We start from the raw sequence: 24,670 nt of genomic DNA, 5'->3' as shown, positions 1-24,670 counted from the left end.
ATGGATAAGAGAGCAAAGGCGGGGGAGAGAACTGGGTTAAGATAAGAGGGTTGCATCTGAAAGGCAGTGTCAGAATAATAGCAGCATTTCTGAAGCAGCCATTCTCTGCTGGGTGCTGGCCTAAACTCCTTCTTTCATATTGAAATTTGTATGACAAAATAATTTGAAACCATAGAATAATAATGAGGTGCCAAACCGGAAGGGCCACAGGAATTTAAGATGCTAGCTTTGTCATTTTCGCTTAGATCTGCCTCTTTTAAAGAAATAAAACACTACAGATTCAGCTGAAAAGTAAAAAAAAAAATTAAAAATCTGTATTCCTGTCTTCCAGCCTTGTACCACTGCTACCATTCACTTCTCTTGTATGGAAGCAGCAACGTTGTTATTGCTATTATTTTGAACAGATTGTTATCTGTTACATCAATGAAGAATAAGACAAATTAGAATTTTTATTATACCTTCCAAGGAGTTTGTTTCTTGAAGATAAATGGCTTAGCCGACTAAGAAGGGCTAGTCTAGCCCCAAATCCAAATAAGAAGCTATTTCATCTTAATAAATAAAAATTGTACTTAATCTTCCTACCCTTAAGTTCTTTTACTTCAGACCATTTCCTCTGGTTCCTCCGATACCATTTTATAAGTTCTACAAGAATCGTGCAATACGAGATTTCTTTCCTCGTTCCTGACCCAGAGCCGCCATGTTTTTCCTAACAATAGCTTGATCTTGGAATAGCTGTTTGCTTTTGTGATGTGTGTGTGTGTGTGTGTGCCCGTGGTGTGTGTGTGTGTGTGTGTGTGTGTGTGTGCACCCGTGGTATGTGTGTGTTAGTGTGTGCACCCATGGTGTGTGTGTGTGTGTGTGTGTGTGTGCACCCGTGGTGTGTGTGTGTTAGTGTGTGCACCCGTGGTGTGTGTGTGTGTGTGTGTGTGTGCACCCGTGGTGTGTGTGTGTTAGTGTGTGCACCCGTGGTGTGTGTGTGTGTGTGTGCACCCGTGGTGTGTGTGTGTGTGAGTGTGTGCACCCGTGGGGTGTGTGTGTGTGTGTGTGTGTGTGCGCCCGTGGTGTGTGTGTGTGTGTGTGTGTGTGCGCCCGTGGTGTGTGTGTGTGTGTGTGTGTGCGCCCGTGGTGTGTGTGTGTGTGTGAGTGTGTGTGCACGCACGTGCACGTGTGCCCCCCCACTTATTCACGTCCCTCCTCTGGACATCCTGTGAGTGTTTTGTCTCTACCACAAAAGCAATTTTGAATATCTTCCTGGTCATCGGGTGGATGGACGTCTACAGACTGTTAGATTGGACTATCAGTCTGTTTATCTCTTTTTACCCTTAATCACACAAATGGCAAGCTTCATCTGCAACTGTTTCCTTGGCAACTCGTTTTCTGTACACATAAATACTATTTTTAGAGTTCAGATTGGGTGCAAAAAATTGTTGCTCATACAGCGCTTTCATAAATACAGCCCAAAGTAGTTTGAGAGATTGGAACCCCCAAGAAGTGAGCCCCATCAGTCCCCCATGAAGTTACCACGGTCAGAGGAAACAAAATAAATGTGTTGGTGATGTCAACATTTCTCCAGAATTCATGTGAAAAAGAAAACTTCATGTACAACTTATTTGTTAAATAGCACTCCTTTATTGACATTCTTATATTCAGTAAAACCTCTTGTCCAATTCAGATACAAGACATTTCAACAAGGAAAACCAGGACAGATAAAGTACGAGTATGAATTTACGTACTGCCCTGAACAGTGAAGTGACGACAGGTGGAGAAAACTGACATCCAGCATGGACACTCAGTAAACGGCAAGACATGACAGAGCCTGGGCTATAAAACTTGTACAACAATCAACAGATCTTGAGGACAGAACTAGTTTTGTTTTGTTTTTTTTTCCTTGATAATGTTTGCAAAAGGACTCCAGAAGCCAGAGATATTAGTTTCCATACACACGCAGGGCAGGGAGTAGGGTGAGGGAAATGAGGAGCTGAGGGCACAGAACTTAATGAGACATTCCCTGTTACTATTGTGCAGTGCACGCCCCTGGCACCCAGCTGCACCTTTGCATACATACACCAAGAGCAGTACTCACTGCAAATAAGGGTTACATTCAGTTATCTTTTGCATATGTTTACTCTCAGGCTGTGCACAAATGATGTCCGCTGTGCTTTATGAAGACCCAAGAATAGAAATATCAACTCCCAAATTCTTTCCAACTCCCAGTGGCCATTTGTCCTGAGACAACGGGTAACATCCATGAGTTCTAGGCTCCTTACATATCACGGAGCTGGTCCCAGAAATCTGGTAAAATTGTTGTCCCAGGAGGTTCCCAATATCTCCTTGTAATTGACCTAGAGGCAAATCACATCCTGGCTTACAACCCGGCTGCTATTGTTCTCCAGGACTCTGACACCTACTCAGAAATGAAGCTTTGTTAAATCACCCCCTATTGCTGCTCCACCGTTCCAAAAACAGAAGGCATAGAGGTGAATACAAACGCAAGAAAGGAGCTCACATGGGGTCCTGCAGCCTTTCCATGTAGTCTCTGAGGTCCCGGGGGCCCCCCAGCCCCGTGTCCTGACACACCCACTTGATGTTGTCCTCATTGTCAAACAGGATGGAGTTAGTGTACAGGCCGCCGTCCTCCGGGAGGATGGTGGTGTAGGACGTAAACTTGACTCTCTTGACTCGCTTCCGCTTTGGGCCCGATGGATTCAGAGGCTCACTTTTCAAGTCCTTCTTACAGACATAGTCAGAGGGCCTGAGCAGTTGGCTGTGGAAGGTCTTCTGGGAACCGCCGTTGAGAAGGAAGTTCCTCTCCTCGAACTGTAGCCCCCTGTCTGTCATGGTCGTGCACTCCTCCGATGGGAGGGTGATGTCCACGGGGTTCTCCAGAAGTTCCACTTCGTTCCCAAGCCAGACCCAGTCATGGGAATGGGGGATGTTGCCTTGCTCACTCACAGCGAATCTTTTGTGTCTGTATTTCCAAGCAAATGTCACACAGTTGATCAAGAAGACCAAAATGGCCAGGCAGAAGACACAGAGCAGAGCGTACATGTCGATCTCCAAGTCAGTCAACCCCCTTGAGGTCACTGTCAGGTCACTGGGATTATTGGGTTCTGGTAATTTCCCTTGAGTGGGGAAGCTTGGGAAGGCGTCTGAGCCGCCAGTCTTGAGTGACTTCTTTTCCTTTCCTTCCTGGGGAGACCATGGGTTTGTGCTTTTGTCGCTATGTTCTTCATGGCCAACACAGGTGCCATGTTGGAACCACTCCTGATCTGTTCCCTCCTGGTTCCCTTCACGCTCTATGGAATTACTGAGGTGGTCTTTGTATTCCCGACTGATGCCCTCAATGTCGTTGGTACCTCCTTGGTGCTCATCAATATTTGGTTCAAATCTAACGTTGACATCTCCTTTACCCACGGCAAGAACGCTCTTCCTCTTGGTCTTCTGACAGGGCTCACTAATCATCATTTCTAGTTTAATCAAGGGCTCTTGCCCTTCACCCTGTGCAACCACCACCGGCCATCCGGACTGAAGGTTTGCCTGGACAGACACCACCATTTCATCCATTGATGACACAGTAACTGAAAAATCCTTGGGGTCATAAATGTCTAAGGGTGTCACCGAACCATCACTGAACAAAATCCAACAACTAAGAAAAATGAAATTAAAACTTTATGTTACAATTTATTTCCTTCAAATTTATAAGCACATACACAAATTTATAAACCGCATATGTGGTTTATTATGAGATATGTCTCCAATACCCAGGCGGAGAACAATAAATGTGTTTTAAAATCGGGATTAGTTGCTATCATACATTTAACTGGCATAAATAATAGGTTGTAACTGCACTGGTGTGAGGAGCAAATTTGTTTACCGTAGTCCTGTGTATATTAACTTAGTGAATGTCATAGAACGGAATTCAACTTTGAATTTTCCGAAGAGTCTGAAAGATCACAGGATGCTTCTGAATCGATTTCAGGTGCAGCTAATCATGCTACTGTTCAAGATAAATATCACTCCGGGCATCTTTTATTAGAAAGACATGCTCATTTGAAGTATCTGAGAAAAGATGTATTATGGGGACTGGCATGCTTGAAGGACACAATGACCTTGGTATAATTCAATGGATTTGCTACAAGTTTATAGATGGAGCAGAGGTTTAAAGTTGGCCATAATTAATATATTAATAATTAATATAAAACAACAGATGTCTGGTACCTATTAGCCATACTTCTTTAAATAATAGAAATAGAATTTGCAAGTACCGATTATTACCTGTTTTGGAAAGGAGAAGACATGATCCTTCGGTCATGGTCTACGAAGAGCCCCCCCATCACACATAACCCACTGCAGAGTGATATTGGGACATATGGTTAGTATATGAAATATCTAAGAGGACAATCTCCTCATAGTACTGAGCACTTTTCTCAGACACAGACAGACTGGAGAGAAAACAGAGTGTCAAGGGTCTCCTGTCCTAGCTGCGAGTGCTCTATTCATCTTCTCCGCAGATGTGAGAAGGAGGGAGGTGATCTCGAATGACCAGGGACTCAAGGATTCTGGAATCCCACCTGCTGCGGAGTCTGGAGAATGTCCTGGGCCAACACCGCCGAGACAATGGCTCTCTTGTCCTCTCTGTGAGGCTGCAGGGCAAGGGACAAGCCGGCCACCAGCTGCACGCCCAGGTCTGTGATGGTGACGCCATCATCCAGCACGATCACCGTCTTCTCGGTCAGGATGGAGTCGGACAGCAGCAAGAGCACCTTCAAAGGAAGCGAGAAAGCTCCAGGGTCAGTCGCACACATCAGTAATGAGAAACAAAGGAAAGAAAAAGGTTAAATGCCTACCAAAAGGAATGGGGCTCTGTAAGCAGGTCATTTGTTTGCCAACCTCCTTGAAACCCCAAAGTGTGCTCTCAGTGCTAAATGAAAGCTTCAGAAAGTAGGAACTAGCTCAGATCCAAAAAAAAAAAAAAAGCAGGAACCTACCTTTCCCTTTATCTAGCTGCAGTGACAGATACAGGGGAAGTCAGCTGCCACATTAGCAGGAAACATTCCTCCCAGGGACAAGCTATTGCTAAAGTGTCATAATAACCCTTTTATTTGGGGGACTGCTACCCTTTTACCCCCTGAGAAACACTGTTGTCTTAAATCCAAGATTATCAGAAACCTTGCTCTTTGAAATCCCGCCGTCAGGCAGAATGAACTTCCCTCTCTTGCCTTGAGGACCTAAGTCACTTTGACACAGAGAAGCAAATCTGATTTCTAACTCCGATGCAGGATTTCAGATAACGCAACATCCCCCATGTGCGTGAGTTATGTGTCTCACGAGCAAGCAGGACCTTGGGTCCACAGCACGGTCCAGACGGATGCCGGCAGCTCAGCTGCCCACAGTGTGCTTCATACTAGTCTTACCTGTCCTCAGCCTTTGCTGGCTTCCCATCAGACCTATCTCTTTTGTACAATACAATTTCCCATATTGCCTCCGCATGGGGTCTCTCTAGGAGCAATAAGTCGACAAACCTGACTTTCGTCAGACAATAGATTTGCACCTGATGGTCTTAGGACAGATGATCTAGGACTAGGACAACTGGCTGAAAAACAGATGGTTTAGAACAGCATTTTTAAATGTCTAATCACACACCCTCCATTAAAAAACAAGGGACTATAGGGGCAGCTGGGTCCCTCAGTGGGTTAAAGCATCTGCCTTTGGCTCAGGTCATGATCTCTGGGTCCTGGAATCGAGCCCCACATGGGGCTCTCTGTTCAGCAGGGAGACTGCCCCGCCTCTGCCTACTTATGATCTCTCTCTCTCTGTCAAATAAATAAAATCTTTTAAAAAAGGAACTATGAATAGACCCACCTAATATATTTTGCTTCCTTTGATTTATACAATATTAGTCATTTGTTTTCTTCAAAGAGCTTGATTTAATTTAGTGGTAATTCCCCCCAAATTAAAGAACATTATCTCCCTGTTGGTGCTGGCCCATTAGAGCATAGAAAATGTAACAGTTTCCTCAAAACTGGTAGTTATATTTTGACAACCTTTTTTTACTAAAAATATTTAGAGAAATGGTGTCTTGCCTTCTTCCCCTGCTTAATTTTTGCTCTTTGAGTAGATGTTTATAACGTAATAATTGTAGATCCTTGTAGCATCATTGAGTTTGCTGGGGAAAATCCAGCACGAAAAGGAATCTTAATGGCTTTTAAAAGTCATTTCGGCTCATAAAACATCAATTTGCAACCAGAGGGATTCAGACCTGGACTAATGTCGTACCAATAGAGCAGCTTGTGCAAAAATCACATTTGGGTGAGTCCTAAATTGGGACGTGACAAGGAATATTTAAACACTTTGTAAAGATAATCTGTTCTATAATCTCTTCACAGCTCTCTTGTTAAAATTAACTAAGAAATATTTTCAATCATCCTCTAAGAAAAGAGAAAGCATGACATTGGGGAACTCTGTGCATGTAAATAGCTACGAGAAACAAAACGTGGCCAGATGTTGGCCAGACGTTGCCGAGTGCCCTGGGGTTGAGAGCTACTAATACCAAGGATGTAAGGTTGCTTTTGTTGTGTGTCTTGATGTAGCATCCTCTGGGGAAAGGGTGCGAATCCGGTCTCAAGAGCATCTCTAATTTGCAGAAGCTTCTCTGTGGTTAGACATGAATTTCTGAATGTGCGGTCTACAGGCTGATGAATTCTGTGTATTGAGTTCATGACTCCCTCCCACGTACAGACAACCCACTTGCACAGAACCGACTCACACTAACGTATCTGGACACAAGCAAAGAGTGGGCTGAGAATTTGGGGAAAGCATCAAGCGGTGCATGAAACCGGCGGCACCATTGGTGGTCATCCCTGGCTCCTATCCAGGATCCTGCCTCCCTGGAGCTGCATGAATCTGGGCTCCTCCACCTTCATGAACTCGGCCATGAGGTCGTTGGTGTCCAGCTGCCAGTCGGGGCCCAGCATGGAGCTCAGCTGACTCACCGCGGGTGCCACGGCTACAACCTGGGTGAGGACGCACACCATGGCGCGCTGGTACTGCAGGGAGCACCCCTAGCCCCTCTTCTCCTTGTCCACCCCTTGGTGGGCCGTGACCACAAATCAAAATGAGCCTACTTTTCATCAGGGTGTTTTATCCTCAATTTTCCAGCAACCATGGGGCTGTGGTCATGAAATGACAGAACCCGGCTCCTCACCTGGTCAAACGTGTGCGCCCGCAGGTGCACTGACGACACCTGCAGCCATCGGGCGTGTGGGGTGTTTCCCCGGTGCCAGATCTGTGGCTTCCCGCCCAGAATTCAGGAATCAAAGACGTTGTCTCTTGCCTTCAACGTATTTTCCCTCAAGTGGCAGATGTAGGCAGCCGGAGGACGAGGAGGGAGGTTTGCTGCATGGTGGAATCGCCCTGGGGTGATCCCGTGGTCCCCTCTTGGTTCACAGCAATGTAGTCAGAGTGTCTAAGGGTTGGAGCCAGGAATCCACATATTTCAAAGAACCCCAGTGATTCCCAGGGGCAGCAGTTTGGGAACCAGTAGTCTGAGCTCAAAAATACATGCAAACTAGCCTCACGCCCCACCCCCCCACTCAGACAAGGGACGTGAGTGCTCTGATCCTTATTCCCCTCCCCTGGGAAATCGGGGCTGCCCACCTCTGCTGAGGTTGTCGCAGGATGAGGGAGGGCACGGCCCCCGTTGACCTGAAGTCGGCACCTGACGCTCAGGAGGGGTAGAATTTGCGAGCGACTGTGTTATCAACATGGCGAGGACAGATGCTAGGGCAGATCCCAGCGGAGTTCAGCTCCGGGAGGCAGGGAGCTGGGATGGTTCCTGCACCTGTGTGGTTGGAAGGGGCTCCTTAGGAATACACGACACCCATCCCACCTTTATGACTCCCCACTGAGGACAACTATCACAACAAAAGATGCTCGAAATTGCTCCTCCCGCTTAGAAAACCCCGAGGGTTTGGGGAGCCCGTGAGCCAGGAACCACAGACAAAGACCCACATGCATATTTCTTACTAGTGCACTGTGTCACAGGCAGTGTCCAGAGTGGCATCGGCTCTTGGGGGAACATCAGCGGCCACCATCGCTCCTGTCACTTTGCACATTTACCGGCTTTCCAGCCACGGGTCCCCCAGAGCGCGCAGCAACCTTCCGTCCCGGAGCAGGACGCCCTTCTCGCCGACTATTGAAATCCGCCCAGCTGCGCTGAGGGACAAGAACAGAGCAGCCGTTAGCAGCCCACACTGTCTTGTCAAATAATCGCAGCCGCTTAAGTGGCTGTTAGACTTCGCAGGACATAAACGCTTTCCTCTCTGATCCACTTTCTGTTTACACACAGGGTAGGCACTTCATCCTCTCATTCCAGCTTTTCTTCTGCCTCAAAAAAAAAAAAAAAAAATCAGATCTGTAGCCCCAGGCACTTATGGGCTCTCTCATTAAGCCCCCATGCTGGGGAATTCATTGCCTCCGAAATGCTTGGTTCCTTGAGCTGATAGCTGTTTCTAAAGTCAAGGCAAAAACAACCACAAAAATCACTTATTGATGATGATATTTGGGGACGTTTCCTCTTCTTCTTTCTCTCTCCAGGGGTGTTTATAGCGGGCGTCTCTTTATAGACTTCACCACACCTGTTACGGAAGAGCTATTATAAAAGCAAATTGATGTTGCTGTTTTTGTGCTTTGTGACAATGTTAGCAACCAAGGAGCGGCAAGCATGCTGCTCGAACGTGGGCCACCGCGTTTCCCGATCAAATGTTTGGATAAAGGGAACACGGGCCAACAGCTGGTAAGGGGAGCAGCGGGGACAGGGGGCTGGGAATCTGGCTCACTCACTCCCAACCTGAGTCCCCTGGCCCTTCAGCCCCAGAGAAGCCAGAGCTCCCAATCTGTCAGCAGACGTCAGAAACCTGTCTTTAAAAAAAAAAAAATAGTAATAATAATAATAATAACTTTGGTGGTAAGAACACTTAGCATGAGATCTACTGCTCTAAATTTTTCAGTGTAATATATAATATATATATATTTTCCAAACCAGAGGAAACATATTTAAGGAAAAGATTCGGTTGTAGGAGCAAGGTGTGGGGGAATTTTGGCTTCAAGGTCACCCCCACTGGATGTTCTGGCAGACTAGGCAGGTCCTGACTGTCTCCAGGATGTGACGTGACTGTAACCAACTCCCCCCCACCCATCTGCCTCTGGTTTCCTCAGGCAGACCCTCAGATCACCTGCTAAAATCAGTGCAGCGGACAGGGAGGGCTGAGCAGGTCCCAATCTCCTCCCCAGCCCCAGGGCATGCGCAGGACAGGTAGGGAGAGAGAATGGGGCCACCGGAGTTCAGTCCAGGATCCAAGAAGGGATTCCAAGTTGATTTCTAAGTATTCCAGTGGTGATAGTCTGAAAGGCAGAAGCAAACCAAACAGAAAACAAACAAACAAAAAACTTCCTTATTCTGAAAAATAGCAAGTAGTGGGTCATCGTTTCTCTGAAGTCCTGCCCCTCCCAGTTTCAGTAGGAGTGACCAGTTGGTCTTCAGGAAGCTGGTATCTCAGAAGACGCTCAGCCTCCAAGAAGCGGATTTTCTTCCCACGGTCAAGGGCACCCCCCACTTCCCAGCCTGAGCCTCCTGCACCAGCATGAGACCCCCGCCCCCACAGCCTCAGGTGCAGGGGCCTGCGGAATCCCAGGAGCCCTGTAGGTGCGAGGGCAGATGCATCCCCCACGGGCCAGGATCCTGGGCTGCTCTCCATGGCTTCCCAGCCGTGTTTCTCCACCTGCCCCTCCCTGGCCCCCCGCAGCGACAGATGTTTCCATGTGTGTTCATACATGTAGCGTGTGATCCCCCTGGTTCCCTGCCTTTCCCTGCACATCTTTCTAATCCCATTCACGGCTTTCCTTTGATGTCTCCAGGCTCTTTGAGTTTCCAGTATCATTCTTCGTTACAAGGAGCTGGCTTCTTGGAGGCAAGGATGATTCTAGGACTGCGGCAGGCGGTTCATCTGCCCCCCTTACCCTCAGTTTCAGCAGGGATCCTTCTTCTGACTTGTCCTCGTAAGGTCAGTAGTAGCCTAACTGCTAGGTCTGTGCCATTCATCGTCTCACGTGATATCTACCACCGCACATTGTCACATGAAGACGGGTTGTACTGGTTATGCACTCTGTGTCCGTGTAGCATATATGTGTAGTAATTATATTCATAAATATAAAATGTAACCTATAATGATAAATATTATATACAGTAACATACTATATATATAGTATGTATGTATAGTATGTCCGCATAGTATATATATAGTAATTATATTCATAAATATAAAATGTAACCTATAATGATATTTGGTAATGTACTATATATAGTATGTATGTATAGTATGACATATACTTTGTAGGTTTTAATGAATTATTGTGGACTTCATGCATGTTTTATATTTATATAACATGTAAGTTATATTCATATGCATTACACGCATGTTATATTCATTATGTATATTTATGTTCTATAGCATAGGTATAATTCTAGGCATGCTTTATGGGTTATTGTGTATTTCATGTATATTTTATTTTATAGAACATAAATGTTTTACTGCACATGCATTATCCATATTTATGTTACAGAGAGTCCTTGGGTTATAGAACAGGAATACGAAGGGTTATCATCATTCCCAAGTGCCTAAGAAGAAGCCAGGACCGGGCAGTACGATTTACGAGGCCAGGGTCACAGAGCCATAAGTGGCAGAGCCGGGACTCACCCCTGCACGCCCCCTCTGGCATCTGCACCTTGCAACATCGCAAGGTTACTTAGAAGAAAAGCAGGAGTTTCATCTGAATGCACCACTCCCACCCCGCCTCGAGTTTGCCACTGTATCCATCTGTCTGTTTCAATCGCAGGGACCCTGCCACGCACTGCTTTCAACCTGACAGATGTGAAGCTCCATATCGAGGAAGAAAAGTGACAGAATCAGATGGTCTGTTTCTCACACGTGCACGAAAAATGCACACACCTATATGAAGATAGGCAAGTGCTATAAAAAAAAGATAACGGTCCTTTTTCATGCAAACCTAAAGGATATTTAATATTCTTTACATAGTTTTGCAAAAATGCTGTTTAGTCTCTGCTGCTTAAGGCGCCCTTAGATCGATTTTTGGTTTTGCCTTGTATTCAAATGACCGCTGAAATCGCAGCAGGGCTAAGAATCGTCACTCTACAGGGAACGGGGTAAGGTTCTCAGAACTTAACACGTACTGTATCCGTTTAATCCTCATGGTGCTTGTATAAGGTAAATTGGTATTATTCTTCTTTTGTAATGCACCAAGAGAAGCTCCGAGAGGCCATTTCATCAGGGGTACAGAGCTACCAAGACACAGAGTCAGGATGTGAACTCATGCCGCCTGGAGGCAAAACCTGGTTCTTAAGGATTTGGGGTGACTTCCTCAGCACAAATACACAGGACAGAAGATACACCCTTCTCTCTCAGGCAGCCTGTATAGCTGAGACCTGGAAGAGTGAGCAACCAGGGAGAAATTCATGACCCATCTCCGTGGTCTTGCAGCTAAACTCCCCAGGGGACGGCCTGGGGATAACCAGCTCAGTGCAGTGACTTGAATCAAGGGAACCTGCCCCTACTAGGCTCTCCCTTGCCTTCTTGTGTCCCCAGGTCACCAGGTTGGACAGTCTCTCTCCAAAGCACTTAATGTACAGAGTCTGCAATAATTAGTGAACTAATCAGGGTTCTGTATGGGCAAATAAAATTTCAAAATAAGAAGAAATTGATTTATTGGAAGAACACCTATGAAATGGATTAGATCGGCTTGGCTCTAGAAAATGGCAGAATTTTGTTCTGTCTATGCAATTTCTTAGCAAATTGCTCTGATGTACATCACATTCTGGTTTAATACTGATTCCATAATACAATTATTTTCTTTCTCCCCTACTCTTTTTGGCGAGGTTTTCTAAGTGGGTGTGGAGACTGTTTTTAATTATATTTCCCTAAAGCTCCCATAGGGGCTTGGAAGATGAACATATTTACTGGCTGTTTTCACCTCAGACTGGCAAGAAGCGTCTACTGTTCACCTTAATTTTGGACACACACATCTTCATGAAAGACTCCTGAGACCTCTCTCAGTCTGCCTCCATTAGATGGCATAGAACATCTCTGCATTCTATTGAATGGGCTCTCACCCTGAGAAACCCAACACGTTAGTCTTTTTCCTCTAGGGGAAAAATCTCTGCCCCCAAATACTTCCGATAATGCTTTGCTATTTCTAGATAAGTATCTTCCAAAACTTACTCCTTATAGAAACTTCAGAGCATCCCGGGCCAAGACTACAGCTCAGTACAAAGCCTTAGCATACGCTTATCTGCAGAATGTTTTCATGTTCGCACCTCATCTCTTGACTTAGGGGATTTTAAAAGCACCACCGACGCTTGTTAGCTTAGGAAAAGATCCAAGCCCTTCGTTTTCATCAAACGGTGCCCCAGAAGGGATTAGGAGCTGTTGATCTGGTGAAAGCCCAGCATATGGCCCTGCCCAGCCTCCTGCGCCCGCTCCAACCGCACTCCTGGTGCCTGCTGGAGAGAGACACCGGTAATTAGCCACCATTGGCACAGATGTTGAAGCCAAAGCTTAGATGTTCGATGTTTGCTTATAAATTAGTGGCACATATGCACACAAAAGCACATAAGGTATTTTGGCAGGATAAACAGGTTTTCAAGGGGGAAAATCAGAGAAAGTTCTGCAGGATTTTTGCAACTTCTATTAAAGCTACTTAGGAAATTTCTTTTAGAACAAAAAAAGCACTTGGGAAATCAGAGAGTCACACGGTGTTTAAGAACAGCATAAGGCATCGGTGGTCTCATAAAAACAGTTTATTCCTGTGAGTCCCAGGACCTAAGTCAGTGCAAACAGTGGTCTCATGACCACCTAGTCCACAAAGAGAACCGGGAGAGGAACTTTGAAAGACCCCAGCAGACAGGACCCAACAGACACAAGACATGCCCCTCATTGCAGAAGGCTGGCCCTCCAAACTCTTACTCTCACTGACTATTTCCTCAAGAAGACCAGGAATTCAGAATCTAGCCAAATCCTTATGTTTCAGGGGGAAATTCTTTTTTTTTAGACTTTCTTTAATTTTTTTTAATTTTTCATTTTCATCTCTTTTTTAAATTTTTTTTTTATTTTTTCAGAGTAACAGTATTCATTGTTTTTGCACCACACCCAGTGCTCCATGCAATCCGTGCTTTCTCCAATACCCACCACCTGGTTCCCCCAACCTCCCACCCCATGCCCCTTCAAAACCCTCAGATTGTTTTCCAGAGTCCATAGTCTCTCATGGTTCACCTCCCCTTCCAATTTCCCTCAACTCCCTTCTCCTCTCCATCTCCCCTTGTCCTCCATGCTATTTGTTATGCTCCACAAATAAGTGAAACCATATGATAATTGACTCTCTCTGCTTGACTTGTTTCACTCAGCAGAATCCCTTCCAGTCCCGTCCATGTTGCTACAAAAGTTGGGTATTCATCCTTTCTGATGGAGGCATAATACTCCATAGTGTATATGGACCACATCTTCCTTATCCATTGTCCGTTGAAGGGCATCTTGGTTCTTTCCACAGTTTGGCGACCATGGCCATTGCTGCTATAAACATTGGGGTACAGATGGCCCTTCTTTTCACTACATCTGTATCTTTAGGGTAAATACCCAGTAGTGCAATTGCAGGGTCATAGGGAAGCTCTATTTTTAATTTCTTGAGGAATCTCCACACTGTTCTCCAAAGTGGCTGCACCAACTTGCGTTCCCACCAACAGTGTAAGAGGATTCCCCTTTCTCCATATCCTCTCCAACACATGTTGTTTCCTGTCTTGCTAATTTTGGCCGTTCTAACTGGTGTAAGGTGGTATCTCAATGTGGGTTTTAATTTGAATCTCCCTGATGGCTAGTGATGATGAACATTTTTTCATGTGTCTGATAGCCATTTGTATGTCTTCATTGGAGAAGTGTCTATTCATATCTTCTGCCCATTTTTTGATATGATTTTCTGTTTTATGTATGTTGAGTTTCAGGAGTTCTTTATAGATCCTGGATATCAACCTTTTGTCTGTACTGTCATTTGAAAATATCTTCTCCCATTCCATGGGTTGCAGAAATTCTTGATGTAGAAGCAATGAGCTAAGCATTACAAAATGCTGTACCACTGATGGAGCTTGTGTTCTCTCCGCCATGAATAGAGGCTAATGACATCCTTGCCTACAGGAGACATTTTTTTGAGCTGCCTGAGAAAATTCTATCTAAAGCACTGAGCTCCTCAGTTGCCATGACCCTTGATTAGGTGGTGTGGCACAGCCACTGTTCCCAGAGCCCTGCCACCTCCCCATATGGCCAGGGTGAAATTATAGTGGTTTATTCCTTTATGGAACACCTAGATTGACGTTAGTGATAAAAAACCAACTCACCATCATATTATCTGTACAACCATAGTATAATTTAATTTATAAGAAGATAATTTACCCATAAATTCTCTTGAATAATAGAGTGGCATGAAGTACTGTTTTGACTAGTGAAGTAAGAACAAGCCAATGCAACCCAACCCAACCCAACCCATCCCAACCCAACCCAACACAACACAACTTATCCCAACCCAACCCAACACAACACAACCTATCCCAACCCAACCCAACACAACCCAACCCAGCCCAACCCAGCCCAACTCAACCCACACAACCCAGCCCAACACAACACAACACAACACAACACAACACAACTTATCCCAACCCAACACAACACAACACAACCCAGCCCAACACAACACAACACAACACAACACAACACAGCCCTGCATGGTCCAGAGCAACAGCATAGCGCCAGGTTGGCTGTAATGTATCTAGGGATATTGAGACCAGCCAAACCAGAATGAGCATGTTTCACCCAAGGGATGTGACCAATGCACCTACAATGAATTGTTTCCATGGAGGAATGTTGGCTCTGCCTTTTTAGGCATACTCTTTTTTTTTTTTTTTCCCAAAAGAGGCAGGACATCCAGGTTGAGAGTGAAATCTATCAGATTTCAATACTGTTCTCTAATAGGAAAACAGTAAGACATGACACTGGCCAAACAAAGCAAGTCTTGGGACTGTATTTGCCTTAAGAATGGCTGTTCTACAGACGTGAGCATATGCTCTCTTTGACAGTGTGACTACAATACCCAGAGAAGAAAATGGAGATAGGTATGAAACCATCTAGAACAAATGTGCCCCTCACCGATATGATGTTCCAGTCTCTATTAGACACTTTCCCTGACTCCCACAGACTATAACAGAAATGGGAAAGTTTTCATCACGTTGGTGAGTGTTGATGGATCCTCAACAGGCCCTGCGAGGGAAGGGAAGGGGACTTGTCCTGAGAAGGGATCTGGATTCTGGGGGAGAGGTGTGCAAGGATCAGTTAGTGATGCCTTCCTTGGGCGGGTGCTAGGGAGCTATACCATGTGTGTCTTACCTCTATCACTTTTGTCACAAATTCAAGTCCAAATTCTTTAGAAAGCTCTGAAGGTTCTTAAATCCTAATAAGACAAAGTTCCCAGGATGCTTCTTGACAGCAACGATAGATGACTCCATGTCTTCTGCACGAGAGCCAAAAATCACATAATCAGCATTTCAAAAAACAAATTCAGTATCCATACTTCTCCCTATAATCAACTCTCTTTCTTTTGTGGTAATGATTCTTAGTACTCCTGCCCCACATAGTTACCTGTGCACACTGTTTCCCCTTATGGACAAAAGGGGACCATGTCTTAAGATCCTCCATAGTCCTCTCATGGGAACTACTTAATGTGCATGAGAAGTCAGCTGTGATTTTTTAAAAAGATTTTTATTTATTTATTTGACAAAGAGACAGATCACAAGTAGGCAGAGAGGCAGGCAGTGAGAGAGAGAGAAGCAGGCTCCCTGCTGAGCAGAGAGCCCGATGTGGGACTCGATTCTAGGACCTTGGGATCATGACCTGAGCTGAAGGCAGAGGCTTTAACCCATTGAGCCACCCAGGTGCCCCTCAGCTATGATTTTTTTAAAATTAGGATTTAAATTTAAAATTTAAAAAATTTAGGAATTTTTAAATTTTTAAAAATTTTTAAATTTAAAAAAAAATTAGATTTTTAAAACATTTTAAAATTAAGATATATCCACATATCCTAAAACTTACCTTGTAAAGTATACAAGTCAGTGGGTTTTTAGCAGATCCACAGTTTTACAGTAATCACTATCCACTTTCAGGACATCTTCACCACCCTCAGAAGAAACCATGTACTCACTGGACTGCACTCTTCCATCCTCACTCCCCTCCCCCATCAACCCCTGGAGACCACTCATCAACTCTCTTCTTTGACAGACTTTTCTATACCGGACATTTCACATAAACAGAATTATACGATATATGCCCTTTTGTGCCTGGCTTCTTTCATGTGGCATAATGTTTTCAAGGCTCATTCATGTTGTAACATAGATCAGGGCTTCATTCCTTTCTACAGCTGAGTGGTCTCTTATGTGGATAGACCAAATGGGCCTATCCAACTATCAGAAAATGGGCTTTTGGGTTCTTTCTACTTTTTTTGATACTGTAATGTTGCCATGAACATTCATGCACGGGTTTCTGTGCAGACTTCTATTTTCATTTTTCTTGGATATATACCTAGGAGTGAAATTTCTGGATCATTTGAGAACTCTACCTTTAGTAGTTTGAGGATCTTTTAAACCATTTTCCAAAGGAGCAGCACCAATTAACATTCCCACCAGCAATGTCTGGGTATCCCAATTCCTACATCTTCAACAGCCATGATTCTGAGAACAAACCCTCCACACAATTACGAGCAGTTCCAATCCAGACGTCTCTACCCACCCAGAAGAAAACATTTCAGTATCTTCTTTCTTTGGGTTGTCTGTCAAAAGGAGGAATTCTCCACCGGGGAGGAATTCACTACCCATAAGGGACCTCTTGCAGAATCTAAACTGTGGCACAGAACCACTGACTGAAATATCTATCAGGTTCTGTTCATCAATTTAGACACTATTTCTTTCCAATACCCACATATCAACTAAGAATGCTCTTTTTAATGAGCCAACTGGAGAAGGCAGTCATTAAATGGTGCACTGAACATATGACTGGGAATATGCATGACTGACTCATGATTGAATAAATGCATGATGGATGGATGAATGAACAAGCTCAGTGAATATTTATTGAACACTCTGTAGGAACCAGATGCTGTGCTAGACGTGGAGACAGAGCAAACAAGAGACACGTGCGAGCTCACAGGGATCACGTTCTGTTGTGGGAGATGGTCAGAGCCAAGCAGATACACTAGTTGAAGGGGAATGTCTGTTGGTGGCAAATGTTACAAAGGAAGCTTCGGGAGGTAAAGGAGTGTAGTGTCTGGGCAGGGAGATCGGAAATGTGGACAGGATCCAGATCTCATGGCCTTTGCAGTCATGGTCACGGCATACAGGGAAGAGAGGTTTTGAGGATATTAAGGCTCTTTCTAGTCTGAGTCCTTAACTCTTCAACAAAATTGTCACCAGTGTTTCTCACTGGTCTCCTTTTAAGGATTCTAGTGGATTATTTTGATCCTTGCAAGAGAAACTCAGAAATACCTTTCCTCTCTCTTATCTATATCTACATTACTGCCTGAATTTCATTATTTCCAGAGCTTATTTTCAAAAACTCTCTCCCGATGACCAATGCTCAGTGACTCCTCTCTGACCAGGTGGTAAACTCCAAAGTCCTGTGCTCAGCTTCACATTTGTCTTTCTGCATTACATCCTAGCACCTCTCCTGCTAACTGTGCTTCAAGAAAACTGGCATCTCCCAATTTCCCCCAAGCAGATCAGACATTAAAACAACAAAAATGACAACTAGCTGATGCTTTTTCAATGCTGAGAATGCCTTATTTCTCAATGCCTTCCTCATCAAATTTCCTCTGTTCCTTCCTAACTCCTATATCTACTTTCAGACTCTTCTCAGCCATTTCCCGAACCTGCCGAGATGATGTAGCTCTCTGTCCCAGTTTTAGCTGAACATCTAATAAAACACACCGAAAAGCTATTGGAGGCGGGACCCAAATGAGCTGTTCATTTTTACATCCTCCACACCCAGGACAAGGAATGGCACAAAGTATATAAGGGATGGATGGAGGGATAGACGGATAGAAGGCTGGCTGGACGGCTGGCTGGCTGGCTGACTGGCTGGCTGGAAGGATGGAAGGATAGAAGGATGGATGGATGGATGGATGGATGGATGGATGGATGGATGAATGGATGGACGGATGGATGGACGGATGGATGGATGGATGGGTGAATGGATGGACGGATGGATGGACGGATGGATGGACGGATGGATGGATGGATGGGTGAATGGATGGACGGGTAGATGGATGGATGGATGGATGGGTGGATGGACGGATGAATGGGTGGGTGGGTGGGTGGGTGGACGGATGGACGGATGGATGGATGGATGGATGGATGATTGGATGGATGGATGGATGGTTGGATGGATGGTTGGATGGATGGATGGGTGGATGGATGGATGGATGGATGGATGGATGGATGGTTGGATGGACGGGTGGGTGGGTGGGTGGATGGATGGATGGACGGATGGATGGATGGATGGATGGGTGGATGGGTGGGTGGGTGGGTGGATGGATGGGTGGTTGGATGGGTGGATGGATGGATGGATGGTTGGATAGATGGTTGGATGGATGGATGAGTGGATAGGTGGACGGATGGATGGATGGTTGAATGGATGGATGGGTGGATGGGTGGGTGGGTGGATGAGGAAAGTTTCCTCCTTTCTCCTTGGCAAGAAAGCCCTGCCCAACAGGAGATCATGTGAGCCAACAGAGTGCCTCAGCTCCCTCCAACACAGACAGTTCAGAAGTCACTTGCTGTAAGATGTGTTAGCCAAGCTAGACCAGAGCCCTCCATGGGAGCTTTTGGATGGAACTTGGTTGGAAAAGATTCTTTTCTTTCCTTATCATAGAGTTGCACTGGTAAGAGCCTGAATCTACTGTGTTCACGGTCTTTATTTTATTCAGCAGTTTGTTGGGAGAGGTAAAGTTAATGCATAGAAACAAGAAAACCCACAGAAAATGTCTGGCCACAGTTTTATCTCTGGTTTCTATCATCCCTAATGCACCAAACTTCTAAATATGGGCTTACGAGGTCTGATCTAGTCCCCTCTTTGTTACCTTGGAAGTAGATTTCAGTGGTTCTCGCCCAGGGATAATTTTACCTCTAGTGTAAAGAGGAATGTTGGGCAAGGTCTGGAGATGTTTTGGGTTGTCACAACTCAGGCAAGGGGTTGGCACTGTTACCAAGTGAGTGGACGCTGGGGAAGCTGATCTACACCCTACCATGCACGGGACAGACCCTCACAACTGTTCTCAGACCTCACCTGTCAGGATGGAGAAACCTTGAATTAGCTCAAACTCATCACTTACAACAAGGTTCCCGATAGTCCTTGCGAAGGCCGTGCCCCGAGGCTGACACCCACACTCCACCCAGTGAGGCAGACCTACCCGCTTATCCCTGCAAGTCAGCCCACAAAACACCTGCCCTACAAAGGGAGAGCTTCCATGTTCAAATAGTCCAATTTCATCCGTACGCTGTCTTCCCTGGAATGCATATGAAAACCACTTTCCTCTCCTTCCTGGTTTTGCTCCCTTTCAGTCCATGTTACAGGCCGATCTTTGAAGTTAAACCAAGGAACCGCAAAGCTTATTAGCCCTGGCTTTTGCAAACAGCCCTATCAACATTCTAGGGGTTAGCAGGCTGTGAATGTGGGGCTATTGATTGGGCTTGAAAGAACTCCTTCTTCCCAGAGAGTAGGTGTCTCCTTCTCCATAATTTGCGAACTCTGTGTTGACAGGCCTGGGTCCCCAAAGCTTCATTGATTGGTGTGGCCACTGAATTTTTAATGAAACTGTGTATAATGCACAATATGATAGCTTTGTATTGATTCAGTCTCACGGGATATCGTCTTTCCAGAGAAAGTCCCACTAACTGCTTCCCATGTGATTTTGGTTTGGTTTGGTTTGGTTTCTGTCTCATTCTGCATTACCTCTTCAGCAACACACTGAAGTGAGAAGCCCGCCCCGTGTGAATGCCCCCACTCTGGATGCATCCGCTGGGTTTCCAAACACGTCCCCAGAGGCTCAAAGACCCTGATGGGTCTCAGCACGCTCCCTGGGGTCCTCCGGCACCTCCTGTGATGCTGGGGTACCATCCTGACTCATAGGGCCCTCCACAGATACACGCCCTGACGAAACAGTCCTTGAGGTTCACCAAGGGTTTCTTGATTCCCGTCAGCTTGGGTGGTGGCTTACAGTTGACCAAACTCAGACTCTGGGGCAGGGCGAATCGGGAGGCCAACCTCAGTTTAGGTGTCCGGTACCCCGATGACGTGGGCAGGTCTACCCCCGGAGCCTTCGTCACTGTGAAAGAAGGACACTATCCCTTGGATCCCGAAGGTCTGTGGCAGCCCTCCCTTTACGTAACCGATGAAAAGGACTCAGGGAAAGAACCAGGCACCTGAGAGTCATTCCTCAAACTAATCGGTAAATAAAAACTCAAAAGCAAATAGGATGTGTCAACTGAACAGAACGAGGACATCGCGAAGATGAAGAAGGAGAGGCTTGGACGGATGGGACAATTTGCCTGAGGTCACCGTCACGTGTAGTCGGACGAGGGCACAGAAGGCAAAGCTGCGGGCAAAGCACAGGCCAATAGCCCACGACCGCCACACCCCCCGCTCCCAGGTGGGACATGTGTGACATTCCTCAGGCACTGCCGGCCGCCCTAATGCTAAGGGAAGGAAAGACAAATGGTGGACTAACAGAGTTCACTGTCCTGCAGGAAAAACCATTCTTACCAATAACCTGACTTCCGGAGGCCCACAGACTCGATCTCCTGGAGCCCTCACATGACCCTCCCCTCCGTGAGTGATGTGGGAAACAGAAGCAGAAGGGTGTGTAAGCAAGTTAGGTTTCCTTATAACCTGCAGCCTGTTGACAAGGACTTGAAATAGGAAGAGTACAAGGTTCCTCCAGAAAGCTCCCAGCTGTCCTCAGGTGAGTGCCTTATACTAGAAGAGAGACGACCTTCGCTTGGCAACAGCCAGACTCCCGGCCTCCGACAGTCTTTTTGAGCTTATGAAAGTGCCTTTGGACACCTCCCTTTGCCCCTACCTCCCCCATCTCCCAGGCATAGAATCAGCCACTCCTCACAACCAGTTAGCAGCTCTTTCTGCCCACGGGTCCTGTCCCCGTGCTTTAATAAAACCACCTTTTTGGCACCAAAGATGTCTCAGGAATTCTTTCTTGGCTCTTGGCTCTGGGCCTCACTCACCAACATTCAAAAACTCCATCAGCAGCACTAGGACTCGAACCCACGGCCTGTGGACCAGGCTCTGAGCTGTGCGGTATAGACGTCTACACGGGGTATCTGACCCACATATAATCACGATTCTAAAGACTGCTTGAAATGCATCAGCAGCAAGATGAAATAGAAAAGGCATAGAGCATTTTATTTCTATGTTGAGGTTAAAATAGGGGCATAGAACTAGGGAAGAAGTGGAGATGCCAGGGGGCGTGGCAGTAGCTAGATAGTGGGGGGTCTACACAACCTGATTTCAGAGGGAAAAGATGGGTTCAAAGGCAGGAGAGTAAATACACAGTCCCCTGGGCCCCAGGCAGGCAAGGAGAGCAGCGGAGAGATGGATTTGCTCCTGGAACTCGCCGAGAGTGGAAATGGCCCCCCTGGCTCTCAGGCCACCTGCCAAGGAGCTCAGACAGCTTACGAGTCTCTACGTCCCTCAGCCACACTGAGCAAAGGGCCAACTGGGCAGGGAGGTGGCGATTTTCGGGTGGGGAACCGTCCGATGCCAGCACACTGCTCTGTCCCTTGAGAACTGAAGGCATCCGAGTTAATACAGTATCTTCTGCAGGAACCAGGAGGAAGGGATGGAGAGCTGATTGACCGCACTGGGCAGGCATTTAACCTCAGAGAAAAGCACCAGAAGAGAAAGGAATGTCTTCTTTGCTCTGACGGAGCACAAAGTGAATGTATCTGTAAACAGAACAAGGCAGTAAGGGCCAGGGGTGCGCGGCGTCGGAGAGCACGGCTCTCCCGAGGAGACAGGTGCAGGGGCTGGAGGCAGCCCGGAGAGCCCCAGTCCCTGCCTCCCAGGAAGAGGGAGAAGCCTTGTGCCCAGAGAGAAGCTGGGGAGTTTACAGCCACATGAAAGGATTTCAATTAGGAATGTCAGTTCTTATCAGAAGTCGTCAAAACAGTAATGAAAAATAAAAAACAACCCACAAATCTGTCTAATTAATACCAAAATCACCAGCTACACAGCAGGAGCAGAAGGTTAAGAAGGAAGCGTTCTTTCCAGTCCGGACAACAGGAAATAGATGCCGTTAATTCCAGCCCGGAAGGAGTGACGAGTGGTAAATTACAGATTTAAAGAAAAACAAACCTCGGCAGCAACCTCCCAACTGCCTGACATTTTATATTTAGATGCTCGGCTCCTGGGGACGGGCCGTGGGAAGGAAATTCGCAGGGGGTGCAGGCAAGTATGGCCAAGAGGGCCTCATGCGCTGAGAGTCACAGCCAAGGTTAAAACCGGCGCTGATGCCTCGTGCTTGCTAATATGAAAGGGATTTCCAGGCACGTGTGTACTCTAGTGCATGGGTGAGTTTGCCAGCGTGCATATTGAAATTGCACCATCGAGTGTTAGCACAACTTTGTGGGAGCTCCTAGTGGTAATAAAAATAGCCATAATGGTAATAGTGGTAGTCACACAGAGCCAGACAATGCAGAGTTAAGTAAGACATGATCCCTGCCTTTGGGATGGTGGGATCTCCGGGAAGGGCTAACCTCTTCCACACTCATCCTCGTAAAACAGGCCCAGGAAGCCCAGAGAAGGGTCCGCACGGCTGATCCCAGCCCGGGGCAGGGCAGCCATGGAGTGGAAGAGGCCAGGAGGAAAAAGCTCCCTCGCAGAGCAAGGGTCTGGAGCCGGCGTGAGACTGAAGCATGGTCCGGTGTTTCCACGGACAGAGGTCTTGTCTCAGGAATGAAAAATTCTAGACGAAGTCTGGTTAAACCAGAGAGACCCTTGACCCAAATCTGCATGAAGGAATCATGATGTTTTCAGTTCCCTAAGCCAGGACACTTCCGTTGTGAGTACGCCTGAGTCTGCTGGGCTGTGTTTCCACAGTAGGTAACCCAAATACTGTAATTAATCTAAGACCTTAGGTAGACCTACCAGTGCCCACTGCCTCCCACCGGGGTATGGGCACCGGCAGGCAGAGTCTTCCCTAAGGTCCTCACCTCAGTTCCTAAGGCTCCAGCGTGCCCATAGATAGGTCTACATTCAAGGTCATCCGTCCTATAAAGTCACCCATTTCAGGAGCTCTCGGTAGGAGAGCTCATCTGGATTTGGATTTAGTTCACATTAACCCAGGAAAGGCAGCTGTTGTAATGGGGCTGCTGATGTTTTCCAGAGAGGTGGTATCAGATTCTACTTAGTGACCAATTTCCTGTACATTTCTGAGCACACAGCAGCTAACTGCAGATTTCCACGGACAGGGCATCCATCAGGAAACATTAGCCTTACCTTGCCCGGCGGTAAGTGTAGTTACAACACTGATGCTTCCCTGCAGTGGGAAAGGCTTTAAAATGTTAATGCAACTTTTGGGGAGTCTTTCAGCACCTCATTAGTGTTCTGTCCAGTGGATTTTGGGAACCTGGACACTTTATAATTGTGAAGCAAGTCAGCAGGCACTGCCTTGTGGCACAGCAAGAGGGTCTTAGCTCTCTCTCTCCAAGAATGAGGAAAACAATCCACAGCCCAACTGATGATAGGTGACCAGCTTCTAGTATTCTGGATGCCAAGGATCATTGGCAAACAATACAGTTACCAATAACATAAAAACAGGAGGCCAGCCTTCTGTCGGAAAGATATATTTTCAAAGGTTACAACAGAATCATGCCCTGGAAATCACATTTTTCTTCCTTCCTGGAAAGATCTTCAAAGAAACTGAGGAAAAAGAAAAACAAACAGAACACGAAACAAGGCTTAGAGGAGATGCGATTAAACACAGACGTGGTTTGAAAACCCCAAATAGCCCATTCCAACTAACAGATCCTGCTGAAGGAGAAGCAACAAGAACAGTATTCTGCTACTAGGTTCTGGGAATAACCTCTGCTTACAGAGTGAAAATACAGGAATGCACAGTGTGGTAAGGGGCAGCTCCAGAACCTTCAAGCACCTGTGGGCATCTGCCAGCCGGGCGACCTGGAGTAAGTGATTTCCTGTCTCTGGACCTCTGACTCCATACCTGTAGCATCACGTGATGACTGGTATTACCTACGTCAAAACCTTGTCAGGGTTCAATGAGTCAACAGGTCCAACATGCGTATAGTAGTGCCTGGCACACACTGAGGGCTCCAAAAAGTATTAGCTGCTCTCACCATTAGGCTGGCTATAAGCTTCCATGGGCAGGACACATACATAACCCATGTAGTAACTCATAAGTTCCTGTGCACATCACTGTGCCCGGAACAGAATCTTTCCATGAAGCTAAAGCACACTGGATCCTAGCCACATCTGAAGCCCAT

At 46.3% G+C, this 24,670-nt stretch overlaps 1 protein-coding gene across 1 annotated transcript; it reads right to left on the bottom strand.

Moving 5' to 3' along the window:
- Nucleotides 1–2,448: 2,448 nt before the first annotated feature.
- LOC116571529 (transmembrane protein 132B-like) lies at nucleotides 2,449–23,012 on the bottom strand. The gene is given in 6 exon segments (XM_032309480.1): nucleotides 2,449–3,656; nucleotides 4,568–4,763; nucleotides 6,844–6,875; nucleotides 6,878–7,087; nucleotides 20,251–20,481; nucleotides 22,925–23,012. Coding segments are annotated over 6 exon segments (1,911 nt in total). The 3' UTR covers nucleotides 2,449–2,502.
- Nucleotides 23,013–24,670: the final 1,658 nt, after the last annotated feature.

This window comes from Mustela erminea, chromosome 13 (genome assembly GCF_009829155.1).
Source record: "Mustela erminea isolate mMusErm1 chromosome 13, mMusErm1.Pri, whole genome shotgun sequence".
NCBI lineage: Eukaryota > Metazoa > Chordata > Mammalia > Carnivora > Mustelidae > Mustela > Mustela erminea.
The sequence above is the reverse complement of the archived record's forward strand: the minus strand, read 5'-3'. Positions and strand labels throughout refer to the sequence as shown.